The sequence below is a fragment of the Pituophis catenifer genome, unplaced genomic scaffold (genome assembly GCF_029215685.1).
Source record: "Pituophis catenifer annectens isolate HBS135680 unplaced genomic scaffold, rPitCat1.0.hap2 SCAF_9, whole genome shotgun sequence".
Classification (NCBI taxonomy): domain Eukaryota; kingdom Metazoa; phylum Chordata; class Lepidosauria; order Squamata; family Colubridae; genus Pituophis; species Pituophis catenifer.
The window spans coordinates 14,506,868-14,527,251 of NW_027256889.1; the positions used below are offsets into that span (position 1 = coordinate 14,506,868).

Below are 20,384 nucleotides of genomic sequence, written 5' to 3' on the forward strand. Positions count from 1 at the left end.
ATCCCTGCAGCCTGAAACAGCTGAGAGTCGGGAGGCTGATCCAAGGGACAATCAACTTGTGCTAATTAGGCTGTGCTGAAGCTGAAATGGGCTGTTTCTTCTTACTGCTTGCTGCAAGGAGGTAAATTGCTGGGAGGCAGAGGCCAAAGGGTGGGGGCCAGTGGGTGGGTGGGGCTACATTTGGTATATAAGACACACCCAAATTTTCACCCCCTTTTAGGGGGATAAAGGTACGTCTTATACTCCGAAAAATACGGTATGCCCCTTTCCCTGCCACTTGGGGTTCTTTTTTCTTTAAAAAAAAATACAAATAATAGAAACATAATACATATACATCTAAATACAAAAAAAGAAAGAAAAAGGAAACAAAACAAAACAAATGTTACAGTGTACTCCTTCCCCCCCCCGAGACCATTTCCCCCCTTATATTTGTTCATCTATAACAATTAAAAGTTGTACAATATGTTTCAATTGTGCCCTTATCCCCTCCAAAACAACATATATTCTTGAGTAGGTTTATTCCCTTTGCCTTCCACCAACACTGATTTTATAAAATGCCCCCATATTTCATTAGCCACTTGGGGTTCTGATCCTGGATTCTAATTTTAATGAGGAAGTAAAATTTCTGGAACCAGCAACAGAGAAATAATGTAGCTGATGCCTTGCTGTTACATGCCTGGCTGGGGAATTCTGGGAGTTGAAGTCCCCAAGTCTTAAGGTTGCTGAGGTTAGACACCTCTGACATAGAACATCTTCATGATTCACTTATTAAGATGGCTTTTCTTTTTCTTTGCTTCCTTCACAGGCATGGGATGTTTCTGGGGAGCAGAAAAAATGTTTTGGGGACTGTCGGGGGTCTTCTCCACACAGGTGGGATTCTCAGGAGGCTTCACCCCCAATCCTACCTACCAAGAGGTCCGCAACGGTAAGTCTTCTGGAGAAGAATTCTGAGTGGAATCTCCCATTCTCCGTGGAAGAGATCGGAGGGCTTGTACATACGAGACTCACGGCCTTTACTTTCTCTCCAGTTGAAACAAAAGAAAATAAGTTGAGACTCACTTGCCTGGGTTTTCTGATTTTCAACTTTATACCGGTGTGCAGGGGTGAAATGCTCCCGGCTCGGACCGGATCGCCCGATCTGGTAGCGATGGCGGTGGGTGGTTCGGAGAACCGGTAGCAAAAATCCCTGCGGCCCCCCACCACCACCATGCCCAGCTGAGCCGCACGATGATCAGAGACGCTTTTTTTTTTTTACTTTTAAAAGCATTTTTTCTACAACCTCTTCTGCCAAAAAAATGTTTTTAAAAGTAAAAAAAAAAAAAAAAGCCTCTGATGATCGTGCGGCTCAGCTGGGATCGTCAGAGGCTTTTCAAAGCATTTTTTTTCTGCAACCTCTTGGCCGAAGAGGTGGTAAAAAAAATGCTTTGAAAAGTCTTTGATGATCCCAGCTGAGTTGCCTGATCGGCTGAGGCTTTTCAAAGCATTAGAAAAAATGCTTTGAAAAGTTAAAAAAAAAAAAAGTTGGCCATGCCCACCCAGTCACATTACACCCCCACCCCCACCAAGCCACGCCCACGGAACCAGTAATAACAAATTTTACATTTCACCCCTGCCGGTGTGGTTGTGTGACACTGCACGTTTCACCCAGTCAGTTTCAAACCAGGCTTGTGCAAAACTTTGGATTTAGTTCCAAAAAAAAATATGTTGCTGAGTTTATAGGATGGCATCACCTACTACCCAACACGTTGTTGGGGGCAATATGCTTACTCTGTAAATCGCTTAGAAAGGACTGTGAAGCGTATATACTGTAAGTCTAAGTGCTATTGCTATTGCTGCTTCTTAAAGCAGCTACATCGTTTGATGACCTCATATTGAGTTTGTCCACACAATTTTTTGTACAAACCTAGCGGTTACATTTGAGTCACACAATAATCATGCTTAGCGTGTTATTCTAAGCCTTCTTGTTGTGTCATATCCATCATCGGACGTTGGCGATCATGTTGGCCATCCTATTTTGTCAACAGCCGTATGAAAAAGGGCTGCTGAGTTTTGTCCAAACCAGTCCCTTAGGTTTTGAAGCCATGATGTTCTTCTTCTACCTGGACCTAATTTGCCTTCAATCGTTCCCTGGAGGATTAAGTGCTTAATGCATTGTAAACTGCCCTGAGTCTCCGGAAAAGGGTGGCATATAAATCAAATTAAAAAAAAAAAAGTGAAGGATGCCGTATTTTTCTGGGTGTCGCATCACATGTCCAAAATATTCTAACTTTCGCTTTTTAATGGCTTTGATGATTTCCCTTGGCTTTCCCAGGCGGCTTGTCACCTCCTCATTTGTGATTTTGTTAACCCAGTTTATACGTAACAGTCATCTGTAAATCCACATTTCAAATGCTTCTAGTTTCTTCAAGTGGTTTTCTGTCAGAGACCAACTCTCTACTCCGTAGAGCAGGATAGAAAAGATGTAACATCTGACAAGCCTGATTTTCAGTCTTAGGCTTCTAAGCCTGGTTAATTTTAATTCTGGTAGGGTTTTATGTTTGTATATAGTTTAACCTTTGGTACTGTACCTATCCAACCATTGGTTCATTTAACATTTAAGGTTAGATCTTTATTCTGGGGAATTCTAGAATGATCTGGAAAACTCTAGAATGTTCCCTTCCCCTTTGGACGATGATGGACCTCCAGCTAGACTGTGCAGTTCCTGGATCGGCGAATTTTGTACCTCCTTAGAGGCAGCATTGCCTTTTATGAACCTCAGAGAGGACTTGTGTCTTCTCTGGCCTTCCCTAGACAAATGCGTCTATTGGCAGAGTTAATCCTCCCTCCCCAATCTGGATCCCGCAGAAATCAGAGCAAACAGTTTTGCAGCTTAACTGCAAAAGCATTTTAAATGTGGGTGTGGAACATGATCTGTCTGAAAGAAACGTTCTCCACATCTGTCATCTACATTCTGGGTATTAAGACAATAGTAAGGAAGGGGGGTTGGAGGACAATCTCTTTGCTTGCTGACACACAAATACACACACACACTCACCTTACTCTCCAAAACAATCTGTCAAATCTGCAAATCACATATCTCCATACCTTTGTCTCATTTTTAGATAAAATCTGGGATGCACTGATTGGGGTGCTGGAGGCAACAAAGCAGGGAGCCAGATTTCCCCCCCCCCAATCTTATAAGCCAGGTATCCCCAGTGGTAGTATTCAGCTGGTTAGCACTGGTTCAGGTGAACCTGTTGTTAAATTATCTTCCTCCCCCCACTGCTATCGAAGTGGATCCTGGGCACTGCGCTGCAATGCAGAAACGGGCAACGGAGTGGCCAGTGAGAGGGAAGGAGAACGCTGCTTTCTCTCTTTCTTCTCCCTGCTCTTCCTCCTCCCCTCATGCCAGCCGCTCCGTTGCCCATTTCTCCATTGCCCAGGATCCACTTTGATAGTGGGTGGGAGGGTAATTTAACAACCAGTTCACCCAGGGTCAGGCTGGCTATTGCGGGAGGCTCGTCCCGCATGTGTGACTGAGTTGGAGGATGGGGGTGGGCCGTGCCTCTCACGACAGCCAACCTGTGTCAGACTTTGATGCTATCTCAAAATAAATGAATTTCCAAACTGCCAATCTTTAAGGAAATCTTCTCTTTATTCGAGCACAGCAACCGGATCATGACTCGATGTGGACAAGACTGACCTTTTGCCCCCCAATCCTTCCCTTTCCGATCCCCAATTCTCTGCTTCTCATTGGCTATCTTCCAAGTCATTCTCCTGACTTCTTGTCTCGTCATTTCACAGGAATGTCCCCCCTCCCCCTTCATTTCCACGGAGACCGAGCTTCAAAGGGATTTAGCAGGCAAAAGTCCAGAGCTTATCTTCCTTTCTATGTCAGTGGTGAAACGCTGACAACCTGATCCTGAGTGAACCAGTTGTTAAATTATTTGAATCCCACCACCCAACCATCCGATCCACAGCCTGGTACCAATCTGTGGCCCATTGGGAACCAAGCAACCATGCATGCAGCAGGCCAGCATGCAAGCACGTGAAGTGGAAGTGGCAGCAGTGGTGGGTTCCTTCCGGTCCGGTCCGGTTCTATAGAACCGGTTGTAAAACCGGCAGGAGGCTCTGCCCACCTGCCATGACATCATCATGGGTGATCTGCACATGTGCAGAAGCACGTGCGCCAGGGGTGAGTTCTACTTACCTGTACCACCGGTTCGCAACGGGATCGCGTGCGCGTCTTGCTTCTGTGCATGTGCACATCGCTGATGATTACATCCGGGGCAGTGGGCGGGGCCTCCTGCCGGTTTTAGTACCGGTTCTTGCGAACCGGTCTGAACCGGGGGCAACCCACCACTGGCATGTGCATGCACACAAGGAAAGCAAGCAAGCACGTGTGGTCCCGTTGCAAACCGGTAGTAAAGGGAAGTAGAACCCACCCCTGAGTGGCAGGTGGACATGCAAAACCACCCCCTCTCGTCCCTGCCACCACTGCTGCTCCATTTGCAGAGCCAGAAAGGTTGGAGATGGCAGCTATAAGCTCTTGTGAATGGAGCATAATATCCTGCACTTAATTATAGAGTAACCAAACACTGGACACGTAAATGTCCTATATACAGGTAGTCCTTGATTTACAAAACCACAACCACGAGCAGAATTTCTGTGGTTGAGCGATGGCATTTATTAAGTCAGTCACGCCCAATTTTACAATCTTTTTTTTTTTTTTGGCCAAAGTTGTTAAGCAAATCATCGCAGTTGTTAAGCGAATCAGACAGTTGTTAAGTGAATCCAGTTTCCCACCATTGACTTTTTGCTTGCTGGAAGGTTTGCAAATGGCGATCACATGACCCCAGTTACCAAGCATCCAAATTTTAATCATGTGGCTGTGGTGGGGGGTGAGGTTTAACAGTTGTAAGTCCATTTTTTTTCAGTGCTGTTGTAACTTGAAACGGACACTAAATAGAGCCTTGGTAGTACAGTGGTCTAAGGCACCCTGTTATTAAGACCAGCTGCCTGCAATTACTGCAGGTTCGAATCTCACCAGGCTCAAGGTTGACTCAGCCTTCCATCCTTTCTAAGGTAGGTAAATTGAGGACCCAGTTGTGGGGCAATAAGCTGACTTTGTATAAATATACAAAAGGATGAAGACTATTGCTTAGCGCATTGTAAGCCGCCCTGAGTCTCCGGAGAAGGGCGGCATATAAATCAAATTAAAAATAAATAAATAAATAAATGGTTTGTAAATCAAGGACTACTGGTAATCTGAGGTCCGTCATTTCCTTGGCTTCTCGTGCTTTAGTAGGGGAAATTAAGGGAACTAAGTTTTTATGGAAGCTCCTGCTGACACGATTAGAAGGATGTCCTTCTTCCCTTGGAAAAATTATAGACACTTGCACACACAGAGACAAATTCCCTGCCCACTAATTCGAGGGTGAATTTTAAAAGGACTCTGGTATTCAGTGTAAAGTGGCAATGATCTTGAGCTAAATGGCAAAAGGGAGAATTGCCACCAACTTCCATTACAAAAAAAGGATAACAGAGATAATTCCTTCTCTCATTTAACATTTTCATTTTCCTGCTAGCATGAATCTCCTTTAAGAGCCTTGTCATTTACTGTTTGCTGAAAGGGGAGGGAGAAGGAGCCCCTCCTTCTCCCTCCCCTTTCAAGAAACCAGAACATTCCTGCAGCAGATTTGACTTTGCCCAACGGAGATTATGGTAACCTTTCTCGATTCAGTTTGAGGCAATTAACTCACGTAGGAAGAACACGGTTGGCACCCCACAGATGCTTTTTTTCAAGAGGCAACTGGATTGTCTTTGTTTTTCCTTGAAGACATGACACTTCTCATCCAAGAAGCCTCTTCAGTTCTGACTGAATGGTGGAGAATAGAAGGATTTATTTATTTTTATTTTTATTTTTTAAATTTGATTTATATGCCGCCCTTCTCCGGAGACTCAGGGCGGCTTACAATGCGTTAAGCAATAGCCTTCATCCTTTTTGTATATTTATACAAAGTCAGCTTATTGCCCCCACAAACTGGGTCCTCAATTTACCTACCTTAGAAAGGATGGAAGGCTGAGTCCACCTTGACTCAGGTTGGGATTTATATCCCTTGCAATCTTCAGGTCATTAGCACTCTCTCTGAGACTCGTTGAGACCACTTGGAGGTGTATCAGGTGACCATCTCTAGGTCACCTGAATAGTGCAAATGGGTGTGGAACCTTCTTGGAACTGCTGAAAAGACTATTGTAAACAGGAGATGGGTGGTGTCGTATCCCTCCCCTTCTGTGGAGAGAGGGCTGTTCAGTCTTAGTGTAGATGGCCTCTTTGACCCCTCTTTCAAACCAGCAGTCCTCTTTGTCCAGAATGTAGATTTTGTTGTCTTCAAAACAGTGGCCTTTGCTTTCAAATGTAGATGGGTATGTTCTCCTATGGCAGGGATGGCGAACCTTTTCAGCACCAAGTGCCCAAACCAGAATGCGTGTGCATGTCTGTGCATGTGTGCACCAGAGACACATGCACACACCCAAAGACGAGCTGGCTGGTGCCTGCATGCCTTTTTTTTGGCCATTTTCTGGGCCAAAAATGGCCTGTAAACAGCTGAAAAACTGCCTGAAATGGTCTGAAAACAGCCCCAAAAGGCCCTGAAAACAGCCTGTTTTTTGGCTGGTTTTTTGGTTTAGTTTAGTTTAGTTTTATTAAATTTGTATACCGCCCTACTCCCGAAGGACTCAGGGCGGTAAACAGGCACAGGATAAAATACAGTGAAAAACAATTTAAAACCAAATTAAATAATTTAGCCCACAACAATTAAAATCCCAATAAATTTAAAACAAATTAAATTTTCAATTTAAAATTTAAAAGAAAGGGGAGAAAAATTAGGCCAGGCCGGCTTGCTGGAATAAGAGGGTCTTAAGAGCACGGCGGAAAGTGCGCAGATCCGGGATCCTCCGTATCTCCGGGGGGAGCTCGTTCCAGATAGTGGGTGCCCCCACAGAGAAGGCCCTCCCCCTGGGGGCCGCCAGTCAACACTGCTTGGCTGACGGCACCCGGAGGAGCCCCTCTCTATGAGAGCGTATCGGCCGGTGGGAGGCTATTTGTGGTAGTAGGCGGTCCCGTAAATAACCAGGTCCTAAGCCATTTTTGGCTGTTTTCAGACCGTTTTCTGGTGCTCCGGCACCCGCGAAGACCAGCTGGCGATGTCACGCGTGCCCACAGAGCAGGCTCTACATGCCACCTCAGGCATGCGTGCCATAGGTTTGCCATCACGGTCCTACAGTATCCTGCTTGGCATCATGTCATGGGGATTGAACTGTCAGGCCCCAGTAGAACCAGAGAATCAAGTACCCAGGAAGGCTAAAACTATTTTTATTGAGATTAAGCTTAATAACAGAACTTGCTGATCGGATTGTGCTAAATCTCCTCCTCCTTCTGTTTCCTCCAGGGAATCAGGGGAGTCTCTTTCTGACCTGCTTCTGAATGTTATCTGAACGTTCTGGGCATAAAGAACGTTTCAGCCCTTTTTGCCTAGGCCAGTCATGGCAAGCCTTTTAGACTCCGAGGGCCCAAACTGCGTGCGTGCACATGCCCAAACGGAAAAGTGTCCGCATGCATGGATGGACATGCACATGCGTGGACATGCGTGCGCACACACATGGACATGCACACACACATGCATGGACATGCACGCATGCACAGCAGAGACCCATAGACCAGCAGGCCGGCAGGAGGTGGAGCATACCAACACTGGCAGCTTGGCAAGAGGCAAGATTTTTTTTCTTTCATGAGCTTCTCTTTCGTCATTTGCAGGGAAACAGAAACTCATGAAAGAAACACCATGGAGATCTGACCTGGGGTGATGGCACGCATAGCCAGCAGAGAGAGCGCTGTGTGCCACTTCGGGAACGCGTGCCATAGATTTGCCATCCAGGGCCTAAGCAATGGTTCCTGCTTATTTCCATCAAGGTCATCTTGCTCGCTTTCTGCATGAATGGACCTGGAGATGATCTAGTTCAGGTGTCAGCAACCCGCAAGTCCGGAGCCGCATATGGCTCTTTGGCCCCTCTGCTGTGGCTCCCTGTCCTATCACTGGCTGGCCCCACCCCTCGCCCTCCTCTCCTAGTCACTCCTCACCTGGCCTTGGAAATCCGAGATACAGAGAGTGGGGGAGAGAGACATAGATACAGAGAGAGATACAGGGAGAGGGGGGAGCTAGAGAGGGAGAGGGGGAAAGAGAGATACAGAGAGTGGGGGGAGAGAGACATACATACAGAGAGAGATAGAGGGGGGGAGAGGGGGGAGCTAGAGAGGGAGGGGGAAAGAGAGATACAGAGAGAGGGGGAGAGAGACATAGATACAGAGAGAGATACAGAGAGTGGGGGGAGAGGGGGGAGCTAGAGAGGGAGAGGGGGAAAGAGAGATACAGAGAGTGGGGGAGAGAGACATAGATACAGAGAGAGATACAGAGAGAGGGGGGAGAGGGGGGAGCTAGAGAGAGAGAGGGGGAAAGAGAGATACAGAGAGAGGGGGAGATAGGGGAAGATAGAGAGGGAGAGAGAGAATACAGAGTGGAGGAGACAGAGACATAGAGAGATAGAGGGGGGGAGAGAGAGAGAGAGAGAGAACAATCAGTTCTCTGCCGTAATAACTGGCTGGGTAGGCGTGGCTAGGGGAGTCATGCGACGGTGGGAGTGAGTGACTTGGAGTTGGCCACGCCCACCCAGGTTTTGTGGCTCCCAGTGTATTTTTTTTTCCTGTGGGAAACGGGTCCAAATGGCTCTTTGACTGCTTAAGGTTGCAGACCCCTGATCTAGTTCAAACAGTTTTGGGATGGAGATACTCAGTTTGGGATCTACTTATCTTTTCACCCTCATCCTTCCTGCCCTCGATTCTTCTGCCACTTGGGAGTTACTTTTCGAAGTAGTGTAACAGGATAGTTGTCACGCAGGTATGCAATTCCCTCTTGGGTGCAGCAGAGGGCAGAGATCATGTAGCTGTGCAAGTTAGGATGTTTGAACCTGATTGTAGCAGGCTGCCTTGGGGGCTGCTATTGTTGCAGATGTGGAGTCCTTGGTGGTCCCAGAACTTGATTGGCTTCTTGCTTGGAGACCTGATCTGAGAGGAACAACCAAGCTCAGAGAGCCCCAAAGACTCTACAGTTCAATCCTGAGCTGCAGATATTCCCCTCTACTAGTATTGTTGCAAATGTCTGCCCTAGTAAATGGAAATTAATCAAGGAGAGAACCAACCTAGAACTAAGGCCAAATCGACAATGAGGACAATTAGCCAGTGGAACAGCTTGCTTCCAGAAGTTGTGGGTGCTCCATCACTGGACGTCTATGGAGATTTTCAGTCATCCAGGTCATGGTTGTCCCAAAGGTGCTTTTTTCAAGAGGCAATTGGACTTTCTGGCTTTTCTTTGAAGACGTTTTGCTTCTGATCCAAGAAGCTTCTTCAGTTCTGACTGGAAGGTGGGGAATGGAAGGATTTATGCTCATTGCAGACAGCCGGTCATTTGCATTTTTTAGCAGGTCATTAAGGTCACCTGGAGGTTTATCTGTGTCCTCAGAGTCACCTGAGTGGTGCAAATTGGTGTGGAGCCTTCTTGGAACTGTTGAAAAGGACTGTGTTGTAGATTGGAGATAGATGATAGACAAGAGCCAAGATGGCGCAGTGGTTAGAGTGCTGTACTGCAGCTACTTCAGCTGACTGCTAGTTCAGCAGATCAGCGGATCAAATCTCACCGGCTCAAGATTGACTCAGCCTTCCATCCTTCCGAGGTGGGTAAAATGAGGAGCCAGATTGTTGGGGGCAATATGCTATTTAGTATACTGTCTTTGGTGTAAACCGCCCAGAGTCCTCGGAGAGTGGTCGGCATAGAAATACGAATAATAAATAAATAAATAAATAAATAAAGTCGTATCCCTCCCCCTCTGTTGAGGGAGGGCTGTTCAATTTTGGCAGAGATGCCCTCTTTAACTCCTCTTTCAAACCAGCGATCCTCTCTGTCCAAAATATGGACTTTGTTGTCTTCAAAAGAGTGGCTTGTGTCTTAAATGCAGATGGACTGCTGAATCTAAGTCCTGATGGGTTTATTCTCCTATTTTGTCACTGGAGATTTTTAAGAACAGACATTTGTCCAGAATCGGTATAGACCAGGGGTCAGCAACCTGCGGCTCTGGAGCTGCATGTGGCTCGTTTACCCTGCTGCGGTGGCTCCCTGTCACTCAAAACATGCGTCACAACCGCCAATGTGTGACACTCACTGGCACATGATTTATTGAGCTTTTCAACCCCCGCTAGGCCAACCATGGATAAATCCAAGAAAAGAAAAGTTTCAAAAGAAAACAGAACGTTTAGTTCAACTACATATGCTAGTTTTGTGGCCGCTCAAGAAATAGTCAGGCACGGGAAGGGTTTTGTGGCTCCCGGTGTTTTCTTTTCTGTGGGAAATGGGTCCAAATGGCTCTTTGAGTGTTAAAGGTTGCATATCCTTGGTATAAACTCTCCTGCTTGAGCAGAGGGTTGAATGAGAAGACCTCCAAGGTCCCTTCTAACTCAGTTATTGATTCTGAATGTTCCTCAGCTTTTCTGGACTATAGGCAATGCCTGGACTATCAGGCCAAGGTCATATTCAACTACCAGGTTCTGGGTGTTATGAGCTTGGTACTCCAGCCCACTTGGAAATCCCTACCTGGGAAAAAATCTCCAATAGAATTTGAGATGGGGTGGGGGAACGACAAGAGCTACATTACCTTATTTGCTTCCACTGTGTCATAAAACGAATCCCAATAGAAGAAACAGGAGACAGTAATACAATAAATCATTCTTACTTTACGATTCAGAGGTTTATTTCATGAGCAATTTGGAACAAGAACAGCCATCATAACACAACTTATATCGATAACCCATTGCAATGAGGTCCAGAGACGATAGCTAAGTCCAGCAAGGAATAGCTATGGCCAGTGGCCCCGAACTCATCCCCAAGACATTTTTTTTATACTTTTCTGCACGCATTTCACAACTTACTTCCTTGTTCTGTCTTACTGACAGACCGTCTCCACATATACCCGTGTACATCTCAAACCTCTATCCATCGACTCCTTTCCATTCCTGATTTCTCACAGTTTCGACGTCCTGATTCCAAATATGTTGCATAACTACATGCTTTGCAAAATCCCATTTCACAGCCACAGCTCAGCAGGATTACGAATAGTTCTCTGATACACTTTAAAATCTTTCTATCTAAAGCTTTTTGGTTCATGTAGCTTTTTAGGGCCTGCTATCCTTCTGAGACGGGTCTAGGACTTTTCGTCTCTGACTTTTCATTCTCCTCGGGCGTTTCTCCTTGGGCGATTCTCCCCCGAATTATCTCCTCAGCTGGTACGCCTCCAGTCATTTGTCGTGGGAAATGGGCCACCGGCCTCTTCGTCCCAGACCCTTCGACACGGCCCATTTGCAGAAAGAGGGTTCGTCCTGGGTGTTCCGCCCTCTGTGATAGTTAGCCTCCAACCAATTGGCTAGAGGGGGTGTAATAGAAATCCAGCCAAAGGAGAGAGGTGTAAAAGAATTTGCCAAAATGCCTGACTTCCTTCCTTCCTCCCTCCCTCTCTCTCTTCCCCCCACCCAACCAATAGAGGGACACTGTTACTGAGTGTGCTAAAAACCTCCCTCCCTCCCTCTCTTCAACCAGTTAGTTAACCAAGTCTGGAAGGGTCCAATAAAATAAATTTTTTCCTTCCTTCCCTTTCCTTCCCTTCCCTTCCCTTCCCTTCCCTTCCTCCCTTCCTCCATTCTTCCATCCATCCATCCATCCAATTAATGTTGAATACCAGAGGTATCACTATATAAAGAAGGTGTGTATTCTGATGATGTTCTCATAACAAGCCAAACTATGTCACTTATGAACCTAGAAAGTGCCTTCACACAATCTGCCAAAGTTGGTTAATTTGAATCTTGCTTGTTTATTTGTTTTTTCAGGCTATCGTGTACATATTACTAATGTCCAACATCCAGTACTAAACTGCCTGATTTTGAAATTGAAGTGTGTATATATGTGTGCTTACTTCAATAAGCAGAAATACAGGATTTTTTTCAAACAGGGTTGGAGTCCTATATTTTCAAAAGCAAGAAAGGGACGTAGGAATTGAGTAACAAAGCCTCGATTAAAACACAAGAGGGCCCAACTCAGAACCATCTAAAAACACTCGGTTGACCTGAAGATATTGAAGCTTCAGATCGCCTGCTTGACTTAATTTGGAGGAAATGTTTGTGAGAGCTAACCCCGATACCTTCTGATCATGATTTCGATATCGGCCGTTCCTCTTGAATTAGAACCAGTGAACATTCCTAGGAGTGCCGCTTTGATCTTTGCAAAATTTCTCAGATCGTTTAAGAAGCAGGAGAAGGATGTTGTGTGAATGCAGCCCTTCACTCTCTGTTAGAAGCCCCAGCAAGTCCCCTTCCTCCCTCCCTCCCTCCCTCCCTCCCTTCCTTCCTTCTTCCTCCTTCCCTCCCTCCCTCCCTCCCTCCCTTCTTCCATCCATCCATCCATCTACCCACCATAGCTACTCTGGTAGTCCAATAGGCTATTTGTCTGTTTCGCACAACTGCGTTGTGGTTGGGAGAACCAAACAGAGCTAGGTTGCCTGTTCCCTTCGCTTCTCTTGTAGCAGGAAAGCCAGTGAATGCAAGATTTCCCCCCCACCCCATCCAACATCTGCCAGTCTCTTCTTTATATTGCCTGTTCATCTCACCCTCTGCCCTGTTCTCATTTGACTGCAGCAGGGCCCAGCACAGTAGGCATGGCATGTTCACCAGCTCCTCTTGTCTGGTTGCCCGTAGAATTGAACATCCCCCTCCCCTTTCCCCCCTCCTAATTACCATAGGAGGGTCAGCAGGCTTGCTTGAGCAAAATTAACTAGAAACCGCTCCAGGGAAATGCATCTCTGATGAGAATTTCAAACTCCACGGGGGAATGAGGGTACAGCAGTGAGAGGAGAAATTCTTCCTTTAGACAGGAGATATTAATCTAATGGGAATGTGTCAAGTGTTTCCAAGTGGGATGAAGGCTCTGGATTAACCCCTGCAGGGCTGCTCTTAAATTGCAGCATGAATATTATCTGCTTCAGGAAGCATGCCAAGAAGTAGCTTTGTGGTCTGCTTGATGACAGGATAGCAGTGTTCCAATATTTGAGGGGCTGCCACAAAGAAGGGGTGGGGGGTGGGGGTGGAAATCCACTTATTTTTCAAAGCACCAGAAGGAATGGATGGAAACCAATCAAGGAGAGATGCAACCCAGAACTAAAGGAGAAATTTCCTGGCGGTGAGAACAATTAAGCAACGGAATGTCTTGCCTTCAGAAGTTATGGATGTTGTTCCACCACTGAAGGCTTTTAAGAAGAGACTGAGCAGTCATTTGTCTGAAATGGTAAAAGATCTCCTGCTTGAGCAGGGAGACCTCCAAGGTGTGAAGAGAAGGACCAGGGGAGACATGATAGCAGTCTTCCAATATTTGAAGGGCTGCTACAGAGAGGAGGGGGATCAAGCTATTTTCCAAAGCACCCGAAGGCCAGACAAGGAATAACGGATGGAAACTGAACAAGGAGAGATTCAACCTGGAAATAAGGAGAAATTTTCTGACAGTGAGAGCAATCAAGCAGTGGAACAGAAGTTGCCTTCAGAAGTTGTGGGAGCTTCATCACTTGAGACTTTCAAGAAGAGATTGGACTGCCATTTGTCAGAAATGGTGTAGGGTCTCCTGCTTGGGGGGATGGGGTTGGACTAGATGACCTATAAGGTTTCTTCCAACTCTCTTAATCTGTTAAAGGTCCAGTTGTGTTATTCTGTTAAGACATGTGGTTCATTTGGGCTTTTGAGTAACAACCTTTTGGAAGGGCAGAGCCTGACAATACTATGACTGTATTTGCTGATATTAGTTCTGTTTTATAGATGGGCTCCCACTGAACAAGTTCCCATTACAGGTAGTCCTCAACTTCCAGCCAAAGCTCAAAAAAAAAGCTCTAATTGGGTGATTTTCTCCATTCTGTTTCCAGGGATGACCGGACATGCGGAGGTGGTCCGTGTAGTGTTTGACCCACAGAAGATCAGCTATGAAAAGCTCCTCCGATTCTTCTGGGAGAACCACGATCCAACCCAAGGTAAAATCTAGGGTCAGGAAAGGTGCAGTGTGGGAAGCCAATCTTTTGCATCTATTTACCTGGATTTATTATAAGCAGGATAAGCAATACTCTAGCACAGCGTTGCTCAACCTTGGCGGCTTGAAGATGTCTGGACTTCAACTCCCAGAATTCTTCAAAGACATATTTTACATGGAACTACATAAGATAACCTTCCCCAACTCCCAGAATTCTGGGAGTTGAAGTCCACGCTTCTTCGAGTTGCCAAGGTTGAGAAACACTGCTCTAGCAAATCAAGAGGAATCATGTTTGCAAATAATCCTAAAGCAGCTTTGTTGGTACGGTACCCTGCAGCCTCTTGGACTACAGCCAGAGGTGGGATTCAGCCGGTTCAGGCAAACTGGTAGTGCCGACTGTGGGAGACTCTGCCCACCCACTCAGACATAATGTGCGAGCAAAGAGCATGCACGGAAGGTCGTGCTCGTGCGCAGAGGAGGTGTGTGTGAGCGCACTCGCGCATGTTTGGGGACCAGTAGGGAAGGTAAGTAAATCCCACTTCCGACTACAGCCCCTATTATTCTTCAACCACCATGGCCAATTATGGAAGACTGCAATTTATAGAAGCTTGGATTATCAACAGCCATGGTGGCTGGGAGGAAAGAGAATTGTAGACCGGTTTATAGGAAACAAGACTGAACTGATTTTATAAGAATCTTAAGTCATCAATTGTTACTCTAACAATGCACTGGAGAAGGAAGAACATAATTTAGTATGTGATGACTCTATGTATCTCTTTGCACACAATGGTACACTCTTGCCATCTTGTCATATTTGAGTCTCAACTTTCTTGTGTTTTTTTAACCTGTTGATGGGGTTTTGCCTTTCTTAGTTCTGATTTTATAATTAATAGGATCCTAATATTATATTTTTAGATGCTTAAGGATTGATAAACATTGCTATACCCGGACCAATCAAAGGTTTGTTTAATTTAAGCTTGGGCAATTTATGGGTCTAAGTCCACATTCTGAAAAGAATTCTCTTGTGGTGGAGTCCCCGCCAACATCACCAGTAAGTTTTCAGTTGCTGAAAATCAGTGTCATGACTTCCCGCCGTTTTGAAAAGGCAGACGTGTGAAACTCCAAAATATTGAACTGCCATTGTAAAAAAAACCAGCTTCAATCCTAATAATTAAGACTATCCTCCTGATCAGGGGTCAGCCACTTTAAACACTCAAAGAGCCATTTGGACCTGTTTCCCACAGAAAAGAAAACACCAGGAGCCACAAAACCCTTCTCGTGCCTGACTATTTCTTCAGCGGCCACAAAACTAGCATATATAGTTGAATTAAATATTCTGTTTTCTTCTGAAACTTTTCTTGGATTTATCCATGGTTGGCCTATCGGGAGTTGAAAAGCTCAGTAAATTGTGTGCTGGCGGGTGTCGCACATTGGCGGTTGTGATGCATATTTTGAGTGACGGAGCTGCAGCAGAGGGATGAAAGAGCCACATGCAGCTCCAGAGCCGCAGGTTGCTGACCCCTGCTCCTGATAAAAAGGGATTTCTTGTTCTACCTGAGTGCGGAGTATGCTAAATTGAGCTAGATGGGCTAAGATTGCTTGCCTCTGGTTAACCTGAAAATCTGTAATACAGCAGACACACAGTTCTACAGAGATGCCGTACCTGAATCAAAAGCTCCTTGGAGTATTTTGAATACAGGTAATCCTCACTTAAAGGTTCTACTTACCTTTACTACCGGTTTGCAGCGGGGCCGTGCGCACGCTCTTCTGTGCATGCGCAAAACAGGGGTGGGTTCTAACATTTTTTACTACCGGTTCTGTGGGCGTGGCTTATTTTGTGGGCGTGGCTTGTAGGTCATGTGACAATTCTTTAGGATTTAGCAGAGGTACTGTTCTACCAGGTTTTTAACTGCTTGCAGAGCTGTACCGGTCTACCCATTTATTTTTGCAGGCACTGGTCTACTCATTATTTTTGCAGACACTGGTCTACTCATTTATTTTTGCAGGCACTGTCTACCTATTTATTTTTGCAGGCACCGGTCTACTCATGTATTTTTGCAGGCACTGGTCTACTCATTTGTTTTTGGAGGCACCGGTCTACCACCACACTGCCTTTTAACACTGATCAGCTGTAGGGCGGCCTTTTGAAGCCCCGCAGCAAGAGTATAAACAGTTTTTCCTTATAACCCATCAGCTGGGACTCAGGAGGCAGCAATAGATTGGGGGTGGGGCCAAATAAAAGGTAACGCGGGGGTGGGTGGGCAGGGGCGGGAGCAGAACCGGTTTAGTGATGTCATTTCATCACTGCTACCGGCTCGGCGGAACCAGGAGGAACCGGGAGGAACCCACCACAGCCGCAAAAGCGTTTTGATGATGTCGGGGTCGGTGGGCAGAGCCTACCACCGGTTTTACTACCAGTTCTATAGAATCGGTACAAACCGGGGGCAACTGACCACTGCCGTGCGCCTTTGGTGGCATTTAGTCATGCCAGCCACATGACCACAGAGACATCTTTGGACAGCACTGGCTCTTCGGCTTTGAAACGGAGATAAGCACCGCTCCCTAGAGTCGGGAACGACTAGCACATATGTGCGAGGGGAACCTTTACCTTTAACCTTCTTCATACCATTTTTTTTCCATTTATTTGCTGAGTCATTTGATGGTTCCAGCCAAAGAACACCTAATTTCTCCAGCCTGACTCACTCCCGGACTCCTGAGGCACAGGGTTTTTCTCTTCAGGAATCACACGCTCCTCTTGATTTTGTAAGCCAACCTCATTTTTCAGGCGACTGTATCTCTTTAAACGACTCCTTTAAATGGCTTCTCCCGCCTTTCCCACCAAGGCCACAAAAGGTGAAGAAGCTCTTAGTGGAACCTCTGCTGAGACAGGAGAAATTCAGTTGTAAAGAAGGGAGGGGGACTGGGGATTTCTAATGTTTCTCTCCTCCCCCCTTTTTTTTTAATAACCAGAGGAAGTGGAGGGGTGGAAAGCTGTTTGTAACCCACCTCACGTCAACACTGAGCAACAGTGGGGGGAGGGAGGCTTGAAGGCCTTAGGAAGACCGAGCATTTTTGTAATGAAGTGTAATTTTAATGAGGAAATTAGCATTCTCTGTGTGTTGCCGGCTGGGCCCTCCTCTGGGTGTGTAATGGTGTGTTTGTGTTTTAATGAGTAACATTGCCAGTGTGGATGGCAGGATTAGGGAGTGAGCACGTGGGAGGGTGGGGGGAGAGAAGAAGTCTGCCCTTCCCCTCCCCCACAGTCCTTGCGTGCTAGATTTCAAAAGGTGATATGCCTTATAGCTGAGGAACATCGCTGACTGCTCTACTTCAGTGACATCGTCGGCAACAAAAGAAAGAGATAGCATTTTCCTTGAAGTCAAGCTTGACCTCTGGTGACTTAACACGGCCACATCTGGGCAATTTTTTTTCTCGCAATAACAAGGAAACGGGCCACCGCAACCTTCTCCCGAGCTCTTTGTTTTACATTGGGACTCCGTAGTCCAGTGTTACCCAACTTTTTGGGCACCAGGGATTGGTCCCATGGAGAAAAGTTTTTCCACGGACCGGAGGGATGCATGGTTTTGTGTTCTGCCTGCATCCCGCGGATGGGGCTTCGCTTGTTTGCACGGACCGGGTGTTGGCATGCCGCGGGCGAGTGCCAGTCCACGGACCGGGGATTAGGGACTGGTGGTCTAGCCTATGATTCTGGGACTTCGTATTGTTCTCCCATTTGTGATGCCCTCTCATTCATATTCAACCTTGTGTAGCTTTTTAAGGTCCAAAGTTGGGTAACCTTAACTCATAGACTCACGAGTGGAGCAATTGAGCTCATTTCAAAGGGCCTTTATAGAATCTAGAATCATAAGGCTGCAAGAGACCTTGGAGGTCTTCTAGTCCAACCTCCCCTTTCGAGGCAGGAAGTTACACCATCCCACTGAAATGGCTGTCTAGTCTATTTTTGCAAACCTCCAGTGATGGAGCACCTACACTCCTAGGAGGCAAGCTATTCTACTGGTTAATTGTTCTCGCTGTCAGAAAATTTCTCCTTACTTCTAGGTTGGATCTTTTTTTAACAAGCTTCCACCAATTATTTCTTGTTCTGCCCTCTGGTACTTTGGAGAATAAGTCACTCCCTTCTTCTCTGTGACAACCCCTCAAGTATTGGAAGACAGTTATGTTCCCCCACCCCCCAGTCTTTCTTTTCGATAGTCTAGACCAGGGGTGTCAAACTCGATTTCATTGAGAGCCGCATCAGGGTTGTTTTTGACCTTGGTGGGGCTGGGATGGGCATGGCCAGGGTGAGCGTGGCCAGCTCGACGTCACTCGTGTTGGGGGTGCCTGTGATGGCTTGAGTGCACTGCCAGCGAAAACGGGCTCCCAAGCTCTGTTTTCAGCTGCAACTGCCTCCTGCAACCCTCTGCCAGTGAAAACTGAGCTCCGGAGGGCCGTCCGTGGCCCTCGCAAGTTCCATTTTGGCTGGCAGAGGCACCTTTGCTGTTTCCAGGCAGCCCTAAGGGCCAGATCTAAGGATCCTGCAGACCGGATCTGGCCCCTGGGCCTTGAGTTCGACACTCCTGGTCTAGACATACCTTGCTCCCTCAACTGTTCATCATACAATTTAGCCTACAGACCCTTTATCGTTTTTGTTGCTCCTCTCTGCACACTTTTCAAGATCTCAATATCTTTTTTGTACTGTGGTGACCAGAACTGGATGTGTTATTGTAAGTGTGGTCTTACCAGTGCAGTGTAAAGTGGTGCCATCACTTCTCATGATCTTGATGTTATCTCGCAGACCAGGATTGCATTGGGGTTTTTTTTGGCATCTGCAGTATATTGCTGGCTCATACTGAAGTGGTGGTCCACCTGGACACTTAGATTTCTCTCTCAGTTGCTACCGTTGAAGCAGTAGGTTCTTCAGTAACAATGTTAACTTGTGTTCGATATTTTTCCTAGGCCTACCCTTCCTCCGGGGGGGGGGCGTTTGACAGGATTGAATCGCTTTCCTTCTTCTGAGCTTCTGTCGCTTTTCAGCTTACCATTCAAGTGGGGGGGGGGAATTGAATGCTCAGCTTTCATCTACAAACTGGGAGAGCCAAACCTCGCCAAGGTCACTACTGCAGATGTTAGATGGAGACATGGACTGTTCCCATAGCAAAAGGGAGTTTTATAATTGGAGATTATGAATAGCCAAGGGTGGGGAGAAAGAGAATCTAGTGCTTAACTAAGTGAGTGTTGGTGTGGGAAAACCAGAGCTGGTTTTGCTTCTGCAGTTCCGAGATGGTGTGTCCAATAAAGTTATACTTTTGGGTCAAAGCTCCCAAGAGTGTTTACTTCTTTTGGGTCCACTAGTCGGACCATTGACGGGTACCACTTATTTGTCCCTGTGTTTTCAGTTTTTCCTGCCTAAGTTCAGGACCTTACTTTTCTTACCACTGAACTGCATATTATAAGTCCTGGATGGCAAACCTATGGCACGCGTGCTAGAGGTGGCACGCAGAGCTCTCTCTGTGGGCACATGCGCCATTGACAGCTGCTCTTCTGGTTTCCACATGTGCGTTGGTCAGCTGGTCTTTGGGGGCATCGGAGCACTTGAAAATGGCCCAGAAACCGATCTGAAAGCATCCTGAGAAATAACCTGAAAACAGCCTGAAAATGGCCAAAAAACAAGCATGCATGCGCTGACCAGCTGGTCTTGTGGTTTCCGGTGCTCCAGCGCATGCACATGTACGCACATTCTGGTTTGTGCACTTGGTGCCGAAAAGGTTTGCCATCAGTGTTATAAGCCCTGAGTGATGACCACTGACAGGAGACTCTGTCCCTTCCCTGGCATCCAGCTTCTTCAGAAGGAAAAAGAGAAAGCCCTCGTCTCACCCACTTAAGAGCCGCGGTGGCGCAGTGGTTAGAGTGCAGTACTGTAGGCTACTTCCGCTGATCACCGGCTGCCAGCAGTTTGGCAGATCGAATCTCACCAGGCTTAAGGTTGACTCAGACTTCCATCCTTCCAAGATGGGTAAAATGAGGACCCAGATTGTTGGGGGCAAGAGGCTGATTCTGTAAACCGCTTAGAGAGGGCTGTAAAAGCTCTGTGAAGCGGTATATAAGTCTAAGTGCTATTGCTATTTTCCTTCCTTCCTTCCTTCCTTCCTTCCTTCCTTCCTTCCTTCCTTCCTTCCTTCCTTCCTTCCTTCCTTCCCTCCCAGTGGTTAGAATGCAGTATTGCAAGCTAACTCTGCTGATTGC

General features: G+C 46.5%; 1 protein-coding gene across 1 annotated transcript in view; it reads left to right on the forward strand.

Annotated features, from left to right (window-relative positions):
- LOC139321118 (mitochondrial peptide methionine sulfoxide reductase-like) overlaps nucleotides 1-20,384 on the forward strand; it is a 63,989-nt gene that overhangs the window by 18,944 nt on the left and 24,661 nt on the right. The window contains 2 exon segments of the mRNA XM_070949742.1: nucleotides 806-925; nucleotides 14,041-14,145. Of these exon segments, the coding sequence (XP_070805843.1) occupies nucleotides 806-925; nucleotides 14,041-14,145 (225 nt within the window).